At 45.6% G+C, this 23,357-nt stretch overlaps 1 protein-coding gene across 2 annotated transcripts in view; it reads right to left on the reverse strand.

Annotated features, from left to right (window-relative positions):
• Positions 1-23,357, reverse strand: part of LOC106552678 (tropomodulin-3) — a 39,281-nt gene that overhangs the window by 12,172 nt on the left and 3,752 nt on the right. For both annotated transcript variants that reach the window (XM_087704181.1, XM_087704183.1), the window contains exons 2-3: positions 11,613-11,805; positions 10,273-10,429 (exon numbers count right to left, since the gene is read on the reverse strand). In XM_087704181.1, coding sequence (XP_087560307.1) covers positions 10,273-10,429; positions 11,613-11,738 — 283 coding nt within the window. In that variant the 5' untranslated portion in view covers positions 11,739-11,805. The remainder of the gene's footprint in view (positions 1-10,272; positions 10,430-11,612; positions 11,806-23,357) is intronic.

Here is a 23,357-nt window from a genome sequence, read left to right on the forward strand (position 1 = left end):
GTATGGCTAGCTGATGAGAGCTAAATAGCTTGAAATAGATCTATACTAGTCTCCCTTTATTTATTTATCAGCACAAATATAACATACATACATACATACATACATACATACATACATACATGTGTGTGTGTGTGTTTGTATGATGTATGTATATGTGTATGTGTTTGTGTGTGTGTGTGTATGTGTGTGTGTATGTGTGTATATGTATGCTACTATATGTGTATTGAGATGGGATTTTGGATGGAAATTCAAGTCCCACCTTAGTCCCATGAAAGCCGGCTGGGTGACTAGGCTCCAGTTACTTTCTCTCAGCCCATTCCACCTCACAGGGTTGTCGTTATGGGGGGGGGAATAGGAGGAGGAAGAGGTGCTGGCTATGTGTTACCACCTTGTGTTACTTGTAAAAATAACCAAAGGCGGGATGCAAATTAAAGAAGAGGTTTCAATTATAGAAAGACAGAAAGGAATACTTATATAACAGTAAAAATAAGTCAACAATAGAAACGGGGAAATAGCCGGCTCTTATTCACTGAATAGGGACGCGGTGGCTCAGTGGGTAAGAGGCTGAGCTTGTCAATCAGAAAGGTCAGCAGTTCGGCGGTTCAAATCCCTAACACCGCGTAACGGAGTGAGCTCCCATGACTTGTCCCAGCTTCTGCCAACCTAGCAGTTTGAAAGCACGTAAAAAATGCAAGTAGAAAAATGGGAACCACCTTTGGTGGGAAGGGAACAGTGCTCCATGCACCTTTGGCGTTTAGTCATGCCGGCCACATGACCACCGAGAATGTCTTCGGATAGCACTGGCTCTTTGGCTTTGAAACGGAGATGATCACCGCCCTCTAGAGTCGGGAACGTCTAGCGCATATGTGCAAGGGGAACCTTTACCTTATCCTTATTCACGGAATATGTTTGGTCATAGGGACACTTTATTTTAAATTTCTGTCCTGAGTAGGAGTTGTTCTCCCAACTCTATAATTGTACTATATATAATTATACCACTTATACACTTCCCAAAATAAAGCGTAAGTATATCTATGTGTGTTTAAACTTTACTTAACTCTATGCATGTTTATACTTATAGGTAAAGGTTCCCCTCGCACATACGTGCTAGTCGTTCCTGACTCTAGGGGGCAGTGTTCATCTCTGTTTCAAAGCCGAAGAGCCAGCGCTGTCCGAAGACGTCTCCGTGGTCATGTGGCTGGCATGACTCAACGTCAAAGGAACGCTGTTACCTTCCCACCAAAGATGGTCCTTATTTTTTCTACTTGCATTTTTACGCGCTTTCGAACTGCTAGGTGGACAGAAGCTGGGACAAGTCACGGGAGCTCACTCCGTTATACGGCGCTAGGATTCGAACCACCGAGCTTTCTGATTGACAAGCTTAGCCACGGAGCCACCGCGTCCCTCTGTTTATACTTATAGGTTGCCTCTAAAAAGCGATTATTTTTTTCTATTTAGATGTATGCACTCAAGCATCCGCCTAGGGACGTACTTATATGTAGGTAGGCAGAATGTGGATATTTTAAACAATAACAAATTAGGCCAGGCTCAATATAGGAAGCAGAATTGCACCAACAGCTGTGGCCCTCCTTATTTAACTCCCTTCGCCATCTGGTTTCTGTTTCTTGTACATTTATTTGCTCATCCTCACAAAGCTTTGGCAGGCTCTAACCTGGATTGTTATTTTTCTTTTAAGAGGAAATGTCAGAAAGAAAATTTGCAGCATCTGGAATCCATTTCAGCAACATTGCAATTAATGGAAGCCAGCAGAAGATTCAAAGGTTGGCATTTTCTTGGGGGGCAGGGGGAGAGAGAGCCATTGGGTGGCATACAAGTTTCATCAATGGCTGGTGGAACAAACCACAATTAGCTCGAATCAGGAGGCTCGTATCACACCAAGCGCATTAAGATATCAATGATCAGGGCATGCTTTTTTCCCCAGCACTTCGACCAAGTGAATAAAACTATATCAGCCTAGATCAGGGGTCCCCAACCTTTCGGACCTCCGGGACCACTAAATTCATAATTTTAAATCTCGCGAATCACTAATATGATCTAATGATTGGGTGGGTGGGTGTGGCTAGGTGGTCATGTGGATGGGTAGGCGTGGCCAACTTGATGTCAATCACATCAAGGGGCGCCTCGCCAGCCTGTACTCACCCCTCCCCTCCCAGCCACTTCTCGCTTGCCTGTCCGGGCTCCTTAGGGCCCCAACAGGAAGCAGTTGCTGGAGCTAAGCAGCCACCAGGAGAAAGAGTTGGCAAAATAGCTCAGTTTAAATTGGATCTGACTGAGAAGGAGGCACAGCAGAAGCACCGCACTGAGGACTAGGGGCATAGGCTTGCCAAACAGAGGGAAGACCTGTGGGAGTGTAAGGCCGGGTACCAGCACCTGGAGGCTCAGGGGGCTGAGATAGTCAGCCAGTTCCTGGCCATGATGCAGTCCCACTGGAACAATGTTCCCTGGCTCTTTGCCACCAGTGGTGCTTCCCCTCCAGCCTTCGCCCAAAGCCCCCCACCAGGAGGCCAAAGCAGACCCCAAGTAGGAATTTCTGCCCTCCTCCAACCCACACAAAAAGACCCCAAATGGACTCTCTGCAACAATACAAGCATTCATTGCATGTATTTCTCCCAGGGTCCGTAATTTGAAGACCCCTGATTTAGTGCCATATACAAAATGCAAATAATTTTTCTGCGGACCACCAACATTTTCTCGCGGCCTATCAGTTGGTCACATCTGAACTGTGCTGCTGCATTTTGTGGTGATCAATATGTTGGATTGGTATCTTTAGGATGGGAGCCAAACATCTGTTTGCATTAGACTGTTGAAACTGTCTCCGTTGTTTTATTTCAATAAAGGAAACCATCAAAGCCGAAACCTCCAGGAGGTTTATTTTACTTTCCCCCTCCTCCCCACTATTCTTTGTCTGCTCTAAGTGATCTGTAATCCACCTGTCACTTTGCTAGGAACACGAGAGACTTGGCCAAGGCACATCCGAAGAAATTAAATTTTGAACACATCTCCTTCCCCCCCACACACATACACAATAAAACCCTCCCAATATTTCTCAATCTCAGCAAATTTAAGATATGTGGCCTTCAACTCCCCAAATTCCCCAGCCAGCAATTTTAACTCACCGTTTTAAATTTGCACACACGCTCTTAGAACAACGCGAGCGTTTTTATTCATTCTTCGTTCATTTAATCAGACTTTCTTGCTTTTCACCTGGACTCCACATAGTGTTATTAGCAATGGCAACCTTCATTGTTGTTTTTGAAAAGCAGAGTAAAATAGTAAAACATGTTTTTGTCAGCTCTGTTTGGAAGCAACGTTTCCAGAGCCTGAACGTTTAATTTCAAAGTGAATCAGACACCACAGGCTTCCCCTCATCTGAACCCTATTTAAACACCCAGGTTGGGCTATGGTTCTCTTCCAGATGCATGATTAAACCCCCTGAGAATGCAATTGAGCTGTTCCCTCTGCAAAATGGGGCCATACCTGGAACATTAAGTTTTGTTTAATCAAAGCGAACGAGATCCCTCTTGTTTGGACCTCACCTCTGCTTGTCTTTAGAGAAAAGTTGAGAATTCCTTTCCAGGTAATGAGCAAATACTTTTAAGGGGAGGAAAAATCTTAAGCTTATTGTTTATTCACTCCGTGGATTTAAAAAAAAAAAACCCTACCCTCTATGGCCTTTGGAAATAATGACTTAACAGTTGGCGGAAGATCAAAAAAAACAAAAACTCTCGCAGATTCTTCCCTCTTGACGCATAACCCACACAAGCGTTGGCCGGAGAGCACATCTGCACAGCCGTTCCTAAACGCCATCGACGACCGATGAGTCGGGAACGCTAATCTTATTTACTGAGGAAGCTGCTCAGAGAAACAAGAACCGGTTTGGCTTGCTTTGAAAAACCAGAGAAATACATTAAGATCGCCTCCACGCTTTATGCGTTGACGATTTCCGGAGCGCAACGAAGGGCATCCAAGTCACGGAGAGAGAGAGAGAGAGGTTCAAAGTATTAGCATCAGGGAGATCCCCACTGGGCTAACTAGGGTTTGTCAAGCAAGCATTCTGGTTACAAGAGCCGAGGTGGCGCAGTGGTTAAATACAGCACTGCAGGCTACTTCAGCTGACTGCAGATCTGCAGTTCGGCTGTTCAAATCTCACCGGCTCAGGGTTGACTCAGCCTTCCATCCTTCCGAGGTGGGTAAAATGAGGACCTGGATTGTTGTTGGGGGCAATTTGCTGACTCTGTAAACCGCTTAGAGAGGGCTGAAAGCCCTATGAAGCGGTATATAAGTCTAACTGCTACTGCTATTGCTATTAATTCCTTGTATTATGCTGAACCACAAACCTGAGTCAGCTCGAATCAAACCCAAACAGAAATGAGATAAAAATTCAGCAACCATGAGCTGGGTTCATGGTTTATAGCTAGGCCAGCGATGGCTAAACTTTTGCGGAGTGAGTGCCCAAAACATGCGCATGCGAACTCTCAAAATGCAAGGCATGTGCGGCCCCCACATTCCTCCTGCCCTCCACACGCACACACGCACACAGCCTGCGCATGGACGGCAAAGACGCAAAGACCAGCTGGCTGGTGGGAGGTGCGTGCACATGCGCAGTGGAGCTGAACTGAGGCGACAGCTTGCATGCCCACAGAGAGGGCATTGTGTGCCACCTCTGGCACGTCTGCCATAGGTTTGCCGTCACGGAGCCAGCTTCAGAGTGAAGCCATTGTAATATTTCTACCCTACTATCAAATATTGGCGATAAGGATCCGATAGTTCTCTATGATCACTTCCACTCGATATGTTTACCGATTGAGAAAGGGAGAGGAGGTTAAATCTTCTGCAAGCCAGTCGGTTTTATTTTATTTTGGTTTTATTAGCATGCACATAGAGCATGCCATATTCTTTTTTTTTCTCATTGTAAATGTGTTTTTATTTTCCATTTTCATTTCGTACAGTCACATATATACTGTGCATAACCGGGGCCATATAACAATAAACAATAAACACAGCCATTCCTCTTGTCAACAATACCCCCCAAAATACAAACCCAATGTACCACTTCGACCCTCCATACACCCTTTCTTTCGCCCCCCTCCAACTTTCCATCTTCCCTCCATCCTTCCCCTCTACCCTACTTCCCCTCCCCCTCTACCACTCCTCTCTCCCAATACACTCCCTCCCTTCTTTCTCACCCTCCCTCCCATCCTCTCTCCCACCCTCTCTACCCCTCTTTCTTCTATCCCTCTACTCCTCCCTTCGGTGTATTTCTACTATCTATTAATATATTCAGCTTGTCCTATTTTTACAGTGAAATTAAAGAGCAACAGTATACAAGTGCAGTCGCGTTACTTTAAAATCTAACACATACTATATATCCCCCCTCCCCCCTAACACCCCACCTCCCTTCCCCCCCCCCCTGACTTCCCAGAGCCCGTACACGGTATAGGTTTTTAACAAATACAGTCTAAAATATATTAAGACAAAAGAAATAAAAAAAAGAAGTTAATCACATCTCTGCATTAAACTCAGCTTCTTCCTGTTGCACTAACTTTAAGCAGTTTAGATTATTCCTAATCTTAAGCATAGGCTATCTGTAATTTCTTAGTCCCGTATTTGTTTTGTATATAGTTATGCCATATTCGTTTTATTAGCACGCCCGTGTAAAGCTTTATAACATTCCCAGGATATTTTCTCTTGGAGGAAGATCCCAAGCCCTGAGCTAAAGACATTAAAGGAGGTTCACAAACAGGGACCAACCCTTACACAAACACACACACACACCAAGGATGACAATTCAACAGGGTTGCATCCAGCAGTGCCGTTCTGCATGGGTTGGACTGCCCAAGGAATTATTGGAGTTGGACTCCAACACTTCTGGACACGCCAGGGTGGAGATAGGTGATCTCAAGGTTAGCTCACAAGTGACTGGCTGGAGCTGGAGGTGTATTTGGGATAGCCAGAGTTGGGAAGCTAATTTCAACAGCACCAGACACCGATCCACTTCCTTTCTGGGTGAGTCTCGGCACACCCTTAATGAGAAGCAATTAAGTAAGGTGGGTCCTTCAATCAATCATCATCCCAAGCCAAGTCAAATCTCTGTGTACAATAGTGGCCAAATGTGTAGAAACCTTTCGGGAAAAGTGTGTTTTCTAAAACTAGCGAATCACACCACTTTTTTTTGGGGGGGGGGGGAGTAGTACCATAAAAGTATATATCAATGGAAAGATAATTTAATCAAGAACGTAATGCAATACGTTTTATGAAGGATTTGCTCTTAGAATAGCAGTTGTAAAGAAGAAAAGGGAAACGAGATATACAAACATTATCACCATAGGGAAAAAAAATGAGATATACAAAAATTGTTATGCCAGTTAATACTTGGTTGGGTAACCTTTAGCATGAATTACGGCCTTACAATGGTTTCCCATGGAGTCAACCAAGTCTTTTAGTTCTGCAGCTGTTATAATGTGAAACCAAGATGGAATGATTGCTTCTATTAACTGGTTTTATTGGTGGGTCACTCCTGACTAACAAGTTTCTTTAGTCGCCTCCATAGATTTTCATTTGGGTTACGTCTGGGCTATTCCCAGGCCATTCCAGCAGTGGAATATGATTATCTTGAAACTCAAAAAAAAAAGTGGTTATTAGCCCTCAAACCTCAAAAACACACTTTTCCCAAAAGGTTTCCACAATTTTGGCCACTACTATAGCTTTGGAAGTGATGAAGCTGCTTCAGACCAATGGCATCCCAAGTCAACCAGTGGGATCCTAAGTCAACCAGTGACATCCCAAGTCAACCAGTGGCATCCCAAGTCAACCAGTGGCATCTCAAGTCAACCAGTGGGATCCCAAGTCAACCAGTGGCATCTCAAGTCAACCAGTGGCATCCCAAGTCAACCAGTGGCATCTCAAGTCAACCAGTGGCATCTCAAGTTAACCAGTGGCATTCTAAGTCAACCAGTGGCATTCCAAGTCAACCAGTGGCATCTCAAGTCAACCAGTGGCATTCCAAGTCAACCAGTGGCATTCCAAGTCAACCAGTGGCATTCCAAGTCAACCAGTGTCATCTCAAGTCAACTAGTGGCATCCTAAGTCAACCAGTGGCATTCTAAGTCAACCAGTGGCACCCAAGTCAACCAGTGGAATCTCAAGTCAACCAGTTGCATCCAAAGTCAACTGTTAGAGAGCACTAATGGATGCACTATTAGAGGAACGTGGGAAGCTGAATTCTGTGTCTCATCAGACATGGTCCATCCAAGCTAATATTACCAACGAGGAGCAAGGTTGTCCGATTGGGGTCTCGGGCCAGGTTTTCTCCCATACTCTACCCATCTGAGAACTCCGCGACCTCTTAGCCACAAAGCTGCCCTTGTCAGTTCAATGAAAATTTACATCATAAATGCCAATCTTGTGAAAGGAAACTCTGTTGCTTCGGCTCCCTTCGCAGGCCACAAAGGCTCATTGTTCCTTTCGCCCCAAATTGGAACAAGAGGAGGAGACGGCCAAGCCACGGTGTCACAGTGGTGGATTTAAAAATAACAATATTAAATTATTAATAACATGAATAATAATAATACATATTAGAATATGGTCAGGGTAAACTTTATCTATTGTTTTTTCTTTTTGAGATGGAAAATTGTGCTGCAGAATGGAAATACGTTTTCTTGAGCCCCCATGCTTTCCTTACTATCTATGTCCCATCACGGGCTTCATCCTGGCCCACTTCTGCATCTCTTGACTTGATTCTAAGCAACTGGCTACAGGCTGCCTGGCCCTCTTCCTCTTCAGCTTAGCCAGCCCGTCATCCAGGGTTGGGTTTCAACTGGTCCGCGCGGACCGGTTGGTTGGTGAACCCGGAATTTATTTATTTATTTATTTATTTGTTTGTTTGTTTGTTTGTTTATTAGACTTATATACCGCTTCATAGGGCTTTCAGCCCTCTCTAAGCGGTTTACAATTTTTTTAGCAAATTGAGTCAGCAACTTGCCCCCACAGTCCGGGTCCTCATTTCACCCACCTCGGAAGGATGGAAGGCTGAGTCGACCTTGAACCGGTGGGATTTGAACCGCCGAACTGCAGATCACAGTCAGCTAAAGTGGCCTGCAGTACTGCACCCTAACCACTGCGCCACCTCGGCTCATACTTCCGGGAACGCCGATGGGTCCACCCACCCACCTGCGCTCCTTACCGGTCTTTGAAGCCTTCTGCGCTTCCACGCAGGCGCATGGCACATACAGCACCTGCACGATTCTCCGCGAGCAGCTGGAGCATCGCGCAGGCGCTAAGACGCATGCGTAAACTGTGCGCGTGCACGAGGACGCCGCCGGCTCCGTTCCAACCATACCGGTTGGAACGGGATGAGCAACCCACCACTTCCGTCATCCTAAACCTTTTCTAGCCGTGGAGCTGTCGGATGGATCATTTCTATCCATCCAAATTTGCTTCCTTCAAATCTGCTTCCTTCTTCATGTGCAGAATAAAAGGGAAGGCTAGACTAATATCATACTCTCCATCTCAATTTTGCCATATTATATCCATGAAAGGGATAAGGCTGGATATAGATAGATAGCTGTTATTGTGTCCTCTGCCTTTATATCAGTTTTGCATGCTTTCTGTGTTCTGGATTTGCCATTTTAATATTTTGATGATTTTTTTTATTTCTTTTTTTTTTGTATACTTAATAGACACCACAATAACCTAGGGTTTAAAAAAAAAAAAAAGAAAGAAAAAAAAAACCATCATCACATGCAGCATGTCGTTTGGTTACAAGTGTTTTAACATCTGCATCTTCAAATAATATTTACCGTCTCAAATATTTCATCTAACTAAAGGCCTCATTTTCATTCTACAATATATATTCAGTTAACATTAGCATTATTTTCCCCCAGAAAGTATACTTATATTTATTGTTAACCTTGCATTTCATACCTTCAAACAGAGATCTTATTCCTTCATTTTTCAACAAAACATCGCTGCCTATATATACCAGTTTTCATTTGTTCCCCTATTAAAATTGCTTATCAGCAGCGAAATATCATTATAATAAGTTCTTAACCTTATACATTATATCACCAGACCTTATATTAATTCTTCATTGTGTCATTGTTAGATTATTTCACAGCATAATTATATCATCATTTACTTTCTTCGATTAAGGCATAAGTATATCATTTTTCATTTCCAAAGTTTTTTTCCCCCCCTAGCCACCGATAAAACAAATCCCATATCTTATAAAATTGTTCGTCCTCTTGCTCTCTAATTTCAAATGTCAATTTACTCATTTCAGCACAGTCCAATATTTTGATGATTTTTGATGTTTACCAATAACTTGATCTTTTTGGAAAGATGGGGTGTTGGCCTGCTTCCTTTTTGAACTCCAAGGAAGCTTGTATTGCACGCTCTCTGTTACTACAACCCTTGCTCAGGGCCTAAGGGGCTTACTCCCTAGCGCAACTTCTTTCACTTCCTAGAATTAAGGGATTGGACGGGATGAGGGATGGGATGAGGAGCGGGGGCGTCCCTCCTCTGTGGAGGGACTTCCTCTCAGCGTGTCTCTCAGCCCAGCCTACTTCACAGGGCTGTTGTTGCGGGAATAAACTGGGGATGGAAAGGTCCTGCTACCCAGAACTCACAAAGGGGAAGACAGGAGACATAAAACATGCATTCACACTTTGTACTAAGCCCAAAGCTTGTTGTAATAAGATGTGTGGTAAAATAGTAAAATAAAATAAAATAAAAAATAAAATCTATCTATATAAAAATGGCTGTGTGTGTGTGTGTGTGTGTGTGTGTGTGTGTTTTCCAGCATAACTCCTGAACGCCTTGAGCAAATTTCAACCATACTTGGTACACAGATGACTTACTCTCTGGAGAAAAATACTGTGTGGGTAAGACACCTCTAACACCCCTCGGGATGTGTGTAATGTTAAGATACAGCCTGTTGTGCCTTAAAATGGCTTCTACTGTACTGCCATAAAAGGGCTTCTACTGTACAGCACAGTGGAGTTGCCATGGTAACGGCTTCACAGTACTCCACACGGGGGGGCTCCCTCTTGTAAGGAGGAAAATCCAACATTAGAAATTATGTTTGGTCTGGACATTTTCCCCTCAGTTAGCAGCAGAGCTTCCAGTCCCAGTTGCGGTCATTAAGTTGAGGACTGCCTGTATATGTGTCCAGCCCGCAAGTGAGGGCAGAGAGAGAGAGAGAGAGAGGAAGCGGAGCTTGGACAAGCCAAGTTGCTCTGGGGAAGCCGTTACCTTTCTTTTCTCCTGTATAAGGCACAACCTCCTCGACATCTTTCTGCTCCAGAGCTTGTTTCTCCAAAAATGACAGCAGCTTTTCTCGATCAAAAGCCCCTCCGGGTTTTTTCAAAGTCTGGTCCTTCTGCCGGAATCCCGCTGGCAACAGGGCGTTCTGTGAAACGAAAGGAAGAGGTGAATCCTCTTGCAGTCCCCACGGAGAATGATCTTGGAGTCTTAGTGGACAACCAGCTAAATATGAGCCAGCCGTGTACGGCGGCAGCCAAAAAAAGCCGATGCAATCCTCAGTTGCATTAACAGAGGGACACAATCAAGATTGAGTGAAGTACTAATACGACTCTATAAAGCCTAAGTAAGGCCGCACCTAGAATACTACATCCAGTTTTGGTCACCACATTATAAAAAAATATGTTGGGAACAATGGTGAAATTCAAACATTTTTAATACCGTTTCTGTGGGCGTGGCATGGTGGGCGTAGCAGGGGGGAGGATACTGCAAAATCCCCATTCCCTTCCCACTTCAGGGGAAGGATACTGCAAAATTTCCATTTCCTCCCCACTCCAGGGAAAGGATACTGCAAAATATCCATTCCCTCCCCACTCCAGAGGAAGGATACTGCAAAATCTCCATTCCCTCCCCACTCCAGGGGAAGGATACTGCAAAATCTCCATTCCCTCCCCACTCCAGGGGAAGGATATTGCAAAATCTCCATTCCCTCCCCACTCCAGGGGAAGGATACTGCAAAATCCCCATTCCCTCCCCACTCCAGGGGAAGGATACTGCAAAATTTCCATTTCCTCCCCACTCCAGGGAAAGGATACTGCAAAATCTCCATTCCCTCCCCACTCCAGGGGAAGGATACTGCAAAATCTCCATTCCCTCCCCACTCCAGGGGAAGGATACTGCAAAATCTCCATTCCCTCCCCACTCCAGGGGAAGGATACTGCAAAATCTCCATTCCCTCCCCACTCCAGGGGAAGGATACTGCAAAATCTACATTTCCTCCCCACTCCAGGGGAAGGATACTGCAAAATCCCCATTCCCTCCCCACTCCCCACTCCAGGGGAAGGATACTGCAAAATACCCATTCCCTCCCCACTCCTGGGGAAGGATACTGTAAAATCTCCATTCCTTCCCCACTCCAGGGGAAGGATACTGCAAAATACCCATTCCCTCCCCACTCCTGGGGAAGGATACTGTAAAATCCCCATTTCCTCCCCACTCCAGGGGAAGGATACTGCAAAATCTCCATTCCCTAGCTTCCATCCATTACTTCTTGTCCTGCCTTCAGGTGGTATGGAAATGCTAACAAAACATCGGGACCATAATCTACACACCTCTGGATCAAGGTCATCCAGGACAGTTTCCAGTTGCTTCAGTTCTTCTTCAGACAACTTGCCCAAAATTTCATCTTCATCGAGTTCCCTGTATTTGTCCAAGTCTTTCCGGAAAGGGAGCGCCATCACTCTGGCAGACCAACCTCGAGTAGCTTGACCAACGAAGAACAAGGTCTTAGCTTTGGGTATTTAACTGGAAGGACAGAAAGGAAAGGGGAAAAAAATGTACTCATTTAGCAAAGTCCCATCAACTGAACGTAATTCACACGAGCAACTCATCCGAGGATGCAGGAGAAATTATCTACAACTGCTTTACCGCTCTGCTGATGGGGAAGGAGGCCTCCAAAAACTTAAGATGATGCACAACAATCTCCACTAGAGATGTGTTGCAGTCTGCCAGGGGTCATCAGAGCTGGCAGCAGATTCAGACAGTGAGGAGGTTGGGGAGGAACATGGGCCAGTCCTGGAGTCTGGGGAAGGCTCTGATGAGGGCTCTGCGTTGGAGGCAGAGAGGGGGCCAGAGCTGTATTCCAGTTATCAGCTGCCTTCAGAGTCAGACATCAGTGAGGCAGAAGAACAGCTGGAGCCTGTTCCCAGTGTGCGCATGCACAGAGCTGCCAGATGAAGAGAACAGCTAAAGAACAGGGGTTGACTTGGGAGTAAGGCCACAGGTGGACGATGAATGGCCCCTCCCAGAAGAAATAAAAGAGGAGCGGAAGGGGAGTGGAGTTTGCAGGAGACAATTCGTTCACTTAATTGGTCCGTGACTTTCCAAGACTCCTTGCTAAGTTTCGCAGATATCGGCCTGGCAGCTCTCCAAGCCAGATAAGGTCTGTGACCATAAATCCTCCCTTGAAAGACTTTGCTGGATGCAAATGAGCAGAATTCACAGTCAATTAATAAAAAGGGTCAGAACAAGATGAGCACTTGTCATCAAACAGGGAAGGCGCCCAGCATTATCAACATACATCTTGAATGTGGGGGGTCTTAAGATGTGGGGACTTCAACTCCCAGAATCCCCCAGTCAGCCACGGAGGAGACGTAGGCCTTCTAGTACGGCCAGCCCAGAATGTTCTCTTGCTAAAAAGCACACGTTTCCTATCAGCCTTCTCCAACCTGGCTCTCTCCCAATATTCAATTGCGCTTCCTGTTATATTAGCTAGGGATTATGCGGAGTTTCAGTCAAGGAAACGGATGGCGTATAGCATAGAGAGCCAAGTCTTTGGCTTCAAAAGTCCACATCATAATCAACTCTGTAAGTACCAGGGTAACATCCCGAAGTATGGCTAACGCTCTTCAGGGCAACACAAAACACTTCAGGGGCTGTGGGCCCTCTGAACTTGGTTGTTTTCTTGCAGATCTTTCTTTTTTTTTAATATAAATGTTTATATTAACACACACACACAAAGAAAAAAAAAGACCAAAAAAGCATCATCACATACAACATGTCGTTTGGTTACAAGGGTTTTTACATCCTCTACATGGGGCTGCCGCTGAAGAGTGTTTGAGGACTGCAGTTGGTCCAGAATGCAGCCGCGCGAGCGATACTGGGTGTAGCTAGATACACAACAACCCAGAAATGAACAAAAACTTCAATCAAGGAGCTGCCAAAGCAATCCACCCTTCAGCTCTGACTGGACGGTGGGCAGCTGAAGAAGCTTCTTGGATGAGAAGCCAAACGTTTTCAAAGAAAAAAAAAAAAAAGAGTTAAGTTTGCCTCTTGAAAATAGCACCTTTGGGAAAAGCATGAACTAAAACACATGAAGAACATTTGCAGGAACTGGGTAGGTCTAGTTTGATGAAAAGAAGGATTAGGGGTGGTCTCCACGATGTAGAAAAGATGTGGAGACTCTAGAAAGAGTGCAGAGAAGAGCAACAAAGATGATTAGGGGACTGGAGGCTAAAACATAGGAAGAACAGTTGCAGGAACTGGTTAGGTCTAGTTTGATGAAAAGAAGGACTAGGGGAGACATGATAGAAGTGTTCCAATATCTCAGGGGCTGCTCCAAAGAAGAGGGAGTCAAGCTATTCTCCAAGGCACCTGAGTGTAGAAGAAGAAGCAATGGGTGGAAACTAATCAAGGAGAGAAGCAACTTAGAACTGAGGATGAATTTCCTGACAGTGAGAACAATTAATCAGTGGAACAGCTTGCCACCAGAAGTTGTAAATGCTCCAACACTGGAAGTTTTAAAGAAGAGATTGGACAGTCATTTATCTGAAATGGTATAGGGCAGGGGTGGGTTCTTGCCAATTCTAGCCTCTTCTATAGAAGAGGTTCCACAAATCTACTATGCCATTTAGAACCGGTTCCAGCTCCCTCTCCCCACCTGTCATCAAGATGAAGAGCAAGAGGAGGAATTCTGGGAGTTGAAGTCCACAAGTCTTAAAGCTGTCAAGTTTGAACACCCCTGGGTTTTTTTTTTTCTAAAGGGTTAGGGGTGCAAGGGTCTTGTAACTTGACAGTTTTAAGACTTGCATGCTTCAAATTCCAGAGTTTCTGAGCCAACATGACTGGAGGAGGAATCTGGAAATTGAAGTCCACAAGTCTTAAAGCTGTCAAATTTGAACACCCCTGGTGGGGTTTTTCTAAAGGGTTAGGGGTGCAAGGGTCTGGTAACTTGACAGCTTTAAGACTTGCGTGCTTCAAATTCCAGAGTTTCTGAGCCAACATGACTGGAGGAGGAATTCTGGGAGTTGAAGTCCACAAGTCTTAAAGCTGTCTAGTTTGAACACCCCTGGGGTTTTTTTTCTAAAGGGTTAGGGGTGCAAGGGTCTTGTAACTTGACAGCTTTAAGACTTGCGTGCTTCAAATGCCAGAGTTTCTGAGCCAACATTTTGGTTGCTAAGCAAGAGCGTTGTTAAGTGAGTTTCACCATATTTTACCAGTTGGCCACGCCCACCCAGTCACATGGCTGACAAGCCACTCCCACTTGGTCCCATGGCTCACAAGCCACTCCCACCTGGTCACATGGCCAGCAAGCCACTCCCACAAAGCAGGCCACACCTACAGAAGAGGTTCTAAAAAAATTTGAAACCCGCCACTGGTGTAGGGTTTCCTGTTGAGCAAGGGGCTGGACTAGAAGACCTCCAAGGTCCCTTCCAACTCTGCTATTGTATTTGGGTTTCGATGTCTGAGAATCTACACAGATATTTACTAATGCAATATCGTGGTTTTTTTAAAAAAAAATGAAGTACCCTGATCTTGTGCTCAGTGTTTTTCTCCTCTTCCTAAACCTCATTTTCAACTCAAGCCAGCATCTCAAAAGAAAGGAGCTTCCTGTGGATAATAAACAGGGCGGCACCACTAGCTGTCAAGCGGTGCCATCTCTGTGCCAAGCCCCCAACTGTGTGTGTTCCCCTCCCCTCGAGTGCCAGCGCATCTGTTCAGCATCACAGAGCATCACAGTGCGAGGGGGAGGGGGATGCACCATGGAAAAGACCTCGTCAACAATGGGTCGGACACACACAAGAACAATTCTGTTCTCTCCGATGATCAAGGGATGCCAGTGGGTGTTTAGTCTTAAGCCAGTCTAAAGAAAAAAACCCTCCGTTATATCTGGAACTGGCTCAGCGTGCAAAAGTTGTTACTCGTGCGCAAATTCGGCACCTCCACAGAATGAAGCTTTTGAAGTTCTCCAGAAGAAGACCTGGCAGCTACTACTCTGCCACAAAGCCCTGCCATGTCAGTCCCTCCGCTCCCTTTCTTCCCCCGTGTCCCTCCCTCTTGGGCGTTGGGGTATTACTGGCTGGCTGGTTTTGTGGAGTGCCACACCAGGCTGAGCCACAACCACCTACCGAAATGTCGGGGCACGCTTCGCTTTGCAAATTCTCCTGGATAAAATGGTTTGGAAATAAACCCGTTTCTAAGCCAAACTCTGTAAACCTAACTTCTAGATCAGGGGTGTCAAATTCCGTGGCACGACAAAACCGCGCTGGTCAAAATCGCGGCAATAAAATCGCGCCGATAAAGCCGCGACGTCATCACCGCGCGTCATCACCGCCCCGACAACAGCGCGGCAACAGAAGGGCGCTTTAAAACGGCGCCGCGGCAGAAAGCCGACTTCAATTAAGGTAAGCGTTAGGATTAGGTTTAGGGGTTTGTTTTAGAGTTAGGATTAGGGTTAGGGTTAGGGTTAGGGTTAGGGTACTGAGTGCTTGGGAATGCACGATTTTGCCTCCGTGATTATGTCATCGCGGTAAGGTCGCGTTTTTCCTTAGCGCTTAGAACGGCGCGAATTAGTCTTCGCGCTTATGTCTCCGCGCAGAAGGGCTTCGCGGATTTGTGGTGGAACCGTCAAATTCAAGGCTCGGGGGGGGGACGGACGGATCCGACCCCTGGGGTGCTTAGATCTGGCCCGCAGGACCACCCTGGAAACAGCGAAGGACCAGCCCGCGGTGCTTCTGTCAGCAAAAACAGAGCTTGGGAAAACTCCATGCGGCCCTCCCGAGTGCCATGAATATTTAATAGAAGCCACTTCTTCTACTCAACATGACGAATCTGATTTACCACATTTTACTTGGAAGCAAATTCTATTAATTGTACTGAATACATATCCTGACGGGATGCGGTGGCTCAGTGGCTAAGACGCTGAGCTGGTCGATCAGAAAGGACGGCAGTTCGGTGGTTCGAATCCCTAGCGCCACGTAACCGAGTGAGCTCCCGTTACTTGTCCCAGCTTCTGCCAACCTAGCAGTTCAAAAGCAGGTAATAAAATGCAAGTAGAAAAATAGGAACCACCTTTGGCGGGAAGGTTAAGAGTGTACTGTGTGCCTTCAGCATTGAGTCATGCCGGCCACATGACCACAGAGACGTCTTCGGACAGCGCTGGCTCTTCGGCTTTGAAACGGAGATGAGCACCGCCCCCTAGAGTCGGGAACGACTAGCATATATGTGCGAGGGGAACTTTTATCTTTATCCCCTGTAAAATGGGTGCTAGGTTTTCTGCATTTCTATCCTGACTGGCAAAGATTCTTCAAACTCTTTAGGAAAATTCCTGGCATAAAAAGCAATGTTTTAATCCCGCATCTGTGGACACTGTTGTGATGGATGAAGGCAGCAACGCCAAACCTCACAAGCACATTAGCAAAATGCACGTATCCAGGAGCCTTTGACCTGGAATGTTCTCAACTTCTGGAGGAGGTTATCAAGAGAGGCACACTGCAATCTCTGAGGGTTGTTTTGTTTTCCAGTCCAAATACCTTGAAAAGAGGAAGGTTGGACTTCAAGTCGACTAAAGGTCCCATTACTTTTTTTTTTTTAACAGAAGATGACCTCACAGGAAAATAAAGGGAGGTGGGGGGCTAATTTGGGCCAGCGTGCTACACTCTATCTTTGTTTCTAAGCAGCACATCTTCTGCTAATCAGCCTCCGGATGAACCCTTTGCTAAAGAAAGCAAAGTTTATCAGTTTTCCACCATCAATCAAAAGATCTGAAACTGGGCCAGTAGTTCAGGAAGACTATGGGAGGTTTTTGTTTCTCCCTAAACTCTTACAATGGTAGAAAAGTTAACTCTTGTTGTGGCCAGCCAGCGGATTCGGACAGTGAGGAGGTTGGGAAGGAACATGGGCCAGTCCTGGAGTCCTGGGGAAGGCTCCGCATTGGAATGCAGAGAGGGGCCCAGGGCCATCTGGTAGTTATTTGCGGCCTCTGGAGTCTGACATCAGCGAGGCAGAAGAACAGTGGGAGCCTGTTCCCAGTGTGCGCATGTGCAGAGCTGCCAGAAGGCAAGAACAATTAAGAAAACATGGTCGACTCGGGAGTAAGGCTTGGAGAGGATTGCCCCCCGACATAAAAGAGGAGCGAATGGGAGGTGAGCCTTTGCAGGAAGCAATTAGTTCATCTGGTTGGTTCAAGCTTTGAAAACTTCTGTTTGACTCTGTGCTAAGTTTGGCCTTGCTCTGCATTTGGCCCGTTAAGGAAGGCTGGGCGCCAAAGAAGGAAGAATGGAGGCCTTTGAACTCTGGTGCTGGAGAAGACTCCTGCATTGAGTCCCTTGGACTGCAAGGCCATCCAACCGGTCAGTCCTAGAGGAGATCAACCCTGACTGCTCTTTAGAAGGCCAGATCCTGAAGAGGAAACTCAACTACTTTGGCCACCTAATGAGAAGGAAGGACTCCCTGGAGAAGAGCCTCATGCTGGGAAGGATTGAGGGCAAAAGAAGAAGGGGACGACAGAGAACGAGGTGGCTGGATGGAATCACAGAATCTATCTATCTATCTATCTATCTATCTATCTATCTATCTATCTATCTATCTATCTATCTATCTATCTATCTTCTACCTACCTACCTACTTACCTACCGTATCTATCTATCTATCTATCTATCTCTCTATCTATCTATCTATCTATCTATCTATCTATCTATCTATCTATCTATCTATCTATCATCTTCTGAAACTAAAATCCTTTGGCCACCTAATGAGAAGTAAGAAGGACTCCCTGGAGAAGAGCCTCATGCTGGGAACGATGGAGGGCAAAAGAAGGGGAAGGCAGAGAAGGAGGTGGCTGGATGGAGTAACCGAAGCAGTTGACATGAGCTTAAATGGACTCCAGAGGATGGTAGAGGACAGGAAGGCCTGGAGGGACGTTGTCCATGGAGTCGCAATGGGTTGGACACAACTTTTCAACTAACAACAACATAGCCAGAAAAAAGCTCCAAGGAGGAAAAGATTCTTCTTGGTCATTCTTGGCTTTTCAGTTGAAGTCAACTAGGAAGCCAGAATGCTTCATAATCTAAAAGTTATTTTGCTGGGAAAATGTTTTGAAATCACAGAATAATAACTCTGCCGCCTTGCAGGATTCTGCTAGTTGGGAATATTAACCATTATTTCATATGGAAGCGATTTGAGGCTCTTTCCAGGTTTCGGCCCACGATCATCCCCTTGTCTGAGTTCAGAATAGGCCAACATGACTGAGCAAAGAACACCCCACATGGTTCCTCCCCTGCTAGCTTGCCAATTTGGCTCCGCGACTTGACAGGGATCCGGCCGCCCATCCAGATTTTTGCTGTTGTGTAATTGTTCTTTGCAGGACACGGATTGGAAAGCATGAATGAAGTTGAGAAATGGCGCCTGTTCCAACCGATCACTGCTTCACCTCAATCATCCTAACCGCAAAAGATAAATGGGATTGTCTTTCCAAATATTTTTGGACAGACAATCCCATTTATATTTTACCCTAAAACATTCTACTCCTTCCTTCCTTCCTTCCTTCTCTTCTCTTTCTTTCTTTCTCTTCTTTCCTTCCTTCCCTCCTTTTCTTTCCTTCCTTCCTTTTTTCTTTCTTTCCTTCCTTTCATCTCTCTTTCTTTCCTCCTTCCCTTTTCTTTCCTTCTTTTCTTTCTTTCCTTCCTTCCATTCCTTCCTTCTCTTTTTTCTTTCCTTCCTCCCTTTTCTTTCCTTTTCTTTCTTTCTTTCCTTCCTTTCTTCCTTTCCTTCTTTCTCTTTTTTCTTTCCTTCCTCCCTTTTCTTTCCTTTTCTTTCCTTCCTTCGTTCCTTCCATTCCTTCCTCCTTTCTTTCCTTCCTTTCATCTCTTTCTTTCTTTCCTCCCTCCCTTTTCTTTCCTTCTTTTCTTTCTTTCCTTCCTTCCATTCCTCCCTTCTCTTTCTTTCCTTCCTTCCTTTCTTCCTTTCCTTCCTTTTTTCTTTCCTGCCTCTCTTTTCTTTCCTTCTTTTCTTTCTTTCCTTCCTTCTCTTTCTTTCTTTCCTTCCTTCCTTCCTTCCATTTCTTTCTTTCCTTCCTTCCTTTCCATACATGACACCTTGTTCACGGGGAAATAGCTCAGCATAAATAGAAATACTGACAACCGACAGCTAATTTTGCCATAAAAAATACCAGGAACATCTTATTCGTAATATCCCTCTGAAACAAGAGGGATGAAAAGAATGGGCCAACTATTAGGCACAGTAATGATGAAGATTTAAAAAGTTAAGCATTATATTCTTCCAAACCCTCCTTAAGTACTCTCTGTTATTCGGGACACCCACACCAGAAAGCTAACTGAGCAAGATGTCCCAGTTCATTATGAAAATGTTTTGAGTAGGTCTAGATTTCCCGAGCAAACACAGCCCAGTGCGTCAAGGGAGGCCCTGTTATTTAAGTGTCATTTCTGGATGGAAACAGAGATTTCAAAAGCTCTTATTTCCGGTTTCCACTTAGCTATACTCTCAGCACCGGAAATGCCTTTCTGTTAAAAATAACAGAACCCCATTTACCTTGATCAGAAAGGCAGATTTGCATGCACATTCTTTAATCCCAGAACTTTTGTGAAAGCACACCCTCTCTGTGTATTTTTATTTATTTTTTTTAATCTGAAGGGATGGCGTCTGAAAACGAGGCAGGATTGCACACAAATTAAAGAGAGTGGAGAGAGTAGAACCTCCAGTCACAACCATAATTTGTTCCATAACTTTGGTGGTAACACAATTTGGTTGTGACCCGAACCTAATTTTGGAAATTTGGCGCTGACCAAAAAAAAAGTGGGGGGGGGGGCACAGAAGGGGAAATCGGCCACGGGGGAAATAAATTGTGATATATTTTTTTTTGTCGGAACCCGATTTGGTCGTGGTCAGAAGCGTTTGTGACCAGAGATTCTACTGTATCTGAATTCTACCTTAGGCTTCCTTTCGCCCTGGTTAAAATTTTAAGAATTCAGTAACTTTGGACATTCTTTCATTCAGCTAGAAGCTGTGGGCAATCAGAGAGATTTAACAGACTTTAACAGATTTAACAAGAGTTGGAAGGGACCTTGTAGGTCATCTAGTCCAACCCCGTGCCCAAACAGGAGACCTTACTACACCATTTCTGACAAATGGCAGTCCAGTCTCTTCTTGAAAGTCTCCAGTGATGAAGCTCCCACAACTTTTTAACAGATTAACAGAGTTGGAAGGGACCTTATAGGTCATCTAAACCAGGTTGGCGACCTGTCTCCAGAGCCAACTTTTTACAAGAAAACTTTTCTGAGATTAGGTAATTCCTGAATTTAGGTTCTGGCTGACCTTAAAAGTTAAAATGTCAACTACCCAGGTCAACAACCTAACAGGTAGGAAAGCTCAAATACTAATAGCACCAAATTCAACATCAGGATTTGAACCCTGCCCTTTATTTTTTTAAAAGGTCTGCATGAATGCCCATTTTAAACAACTCTGGATGACTCAGGTTGATCTTCCCATTTCTAATTTACTACACCACACCAGCCTTCATGTCCCAGTTTTTCATATTCTGGGAGGTTTTAAAGAGAGTTTTGTTTTTATTCTACATTCTTTGTTTTGCTCTTATCCCTGCAAAAAGAATCAGACATCGCAACAAAATTTGCCCTAAACACAAACCCACTGCCTCGCAAGCAACTTTTAGAGACATTCCTGATTTAATATAGTGACTTATATAGGGAAAGGTAAAGATTCCCTTTGCACATATGTGCGAGTCGTTCCTGACTTCAGCGGGCGTTGCTCATGTCCATTTCAAAGCCGAAGAGCCAGCGCTGTCCAAAGACATCTCTGTGGTCATGCGGCCGGCATGACTCAATGCCGAAGGCGCACAGAACGCTGTTTCCTTCCCACCAAAGGTGGTCCCTATTTTTTCCACTTGCATTTTTTTACCTGCTTTCGAACTGCTAGGTTGGCAGAAGCTGGAACAAGTCACGGGAGCTCACTCCGTTATCCGGCGCTAGGGATTCGAACCGCCGAACTGCCGACCTTTCTGATCGACAAGCTCAGCGTCTTAGCCACTGAGCCACTAGGGCGTCTTAGCCCTAGTGACATATATAGCATAGCGGTTAAGCCCTGCACCCAGGTTTTCCAAGAGCTTGAGTTCTACCTCAACCGTTGCGCCGAATACGTAAGATTTTAAGCATCTGAATGTCACCGAAGAAACTGTTGTCGGAGTGCTCAGATCAGTGGTGGGTTTCAAAAAATTTTCGAACCTACTCTGTGGGTGTGGCCTCCTTTGTGGGAGTGGCTTGCTGGCCATGTGACCTGGTGGGAGTGGCTTGCCGGCCATGTGTTTTCTTTCTTTCTTTCTCTCTCTCTCTCTCTCTTTCCTTTCTTTTGTCTCTCTGTCCTTTTTTCCTTTTTTTCTTTCATCTCTCTCTCTCACTTTTTCTTTCTTTTTTCTTTTTTTATTTCTTTCTTTCTTCCTTTCTCTTTCTCTCTCTGTGTGAGTCTGTCTGTCTGTCTGTCTCTCTCTCTCTCTCTCTCTCTCTGTCTCTCTCTCTCTCTCTCTGTGTGCCTGTGCGTTTGTGTGTGTTTGTGTCTGTCTCAGTAGTGGGTTTCAAAAAAATTTGGAACCTCTTCTGTAGGTGTGGCCTGCTTTCCAGGTCCACTGGTGGAACCTCTTCTAACCGGTTCTGTAGGTTTGACGAACCGGTTCTACCGAATAGGTGCGAACTGGTAGGAACCCACCTCTGGCTCAGATCTCCCAAAGGAGCATCCGTAGATCTCTTTCTCCCCATCCTGACCTCAGCCTTGGGGGCTAGGATCAGCGCTTCTGCATATCCCATACTGCAATCTTTTCCAACGCTCCCAAGTTTATCCCGTTCTTGGTGCTGGTTTGTTGAAGCGCTAAGCAAGCAAGCAGGGACAAGAACACGGGGAAGGAAGGAGCTAAGCCAGGCTGGAGACATTTGCCGCCTGGGGGCAAAGGAGACAATAGCAAGCTTTTCTATTCGGTGTATAAAAACCAGCAGCTTTCTCTAACGTTGGCACACATCCCTTGCCACACCTTAAAGAGCAAACTGTAGGCATGCCGTTTTCCCACCTCCTCGCTGCTCTGTTATTCTGCCTAAGAGCCAAGGTGGCGCAGTGGTTAAAAGCAGCACTGCAGGCTACTGCTAGATCAGCAGGTCAGCGGTTCAAATCTCACCGGCTCAGGGTTGACTCAGCCTTCCATCCTTCCGAGGTGGGTAAAATGAGGACCCAGATTGTTGGGGGCAATATGCTGACTCTCTGTAAACCGCTTAGAGGCCTGAAAGGCCTATGAAGCGGTATATAAGTCTACTGCTATTGCTTAGGGGGAAAAGCCAGTCTCATTTCTCTCCGGGGGTTCCTTCTGGGCCAGGATGCAAACTGGACTCATAAGCCTGCTTTTGCAAGGGGAATCCACCAGACAGCATCTCACTTGAGAAATACACCCTTCCCTCCTCGCCCAAACCAGGCAGATCAAACACCTCCACACCGTATATCGGATATTAATACAATTGAGAGAGAGAGTCCAGAGGTACTTCACAAGAACAGTACTCCACTCCTCTGCTTGCAATAGGATAACCTGAGAGACCGCCTCCTGCCGATTACCTCCCATAGACCGATTAGATCTCACAGGTTAGGTCTCCTCCGGATTCCATCCGCCAGCCAATGTCGGCTGGCGACCCCCCGGGGGAGAGCCTTCTCTGTTGCAGCTCCAGCCCTCTGGAATGACCTCCCCGTGGAGATCCGGACCCTTACTACCCTCCCAGCCTTCCGCAAAGCCACCAAGTCCTGGCTGCTCCAGCAGGCCGGGGGCCTTGTGAAACATCCAGCCCCACGGAAACTGTGAATGTTGCGTATTTTAAAGTGTTGTTTTTGTCTATTTATCCCCCTTCCCTTGTTTATTGTGAGCCGCCCGGAGTCCTTCGGGAGTGGGCGGCATACAAGACAAATAAACTAAACTAAACTAAACTTATGCCACCAGGTTCGAAGTTTGGGGCTTGGAGAACCTAGAACACTTATTAGCAATAGCAGTTAGACTTATACACCGCTTCATAGGGCTTTCA

Source organism: Thamnophis sirtalis, unplaced genomic scaffold, assembly GCF_051295495.1.
Source record: "Thamnophis sirtalis isolate CommonGarterSnake01/CBP01778 unplaced genomic scaffold, rThaSir2_p1.2 scaffold_2, whole genome shotgun sequence".
Taxonomy (NCBI): domain Eukaryota; kingdom Metazoa; phylum Chordata; class Lepidosauria; order Squamata; family Natricidae; genus Thamnophis; species Thamnophis sirtalis.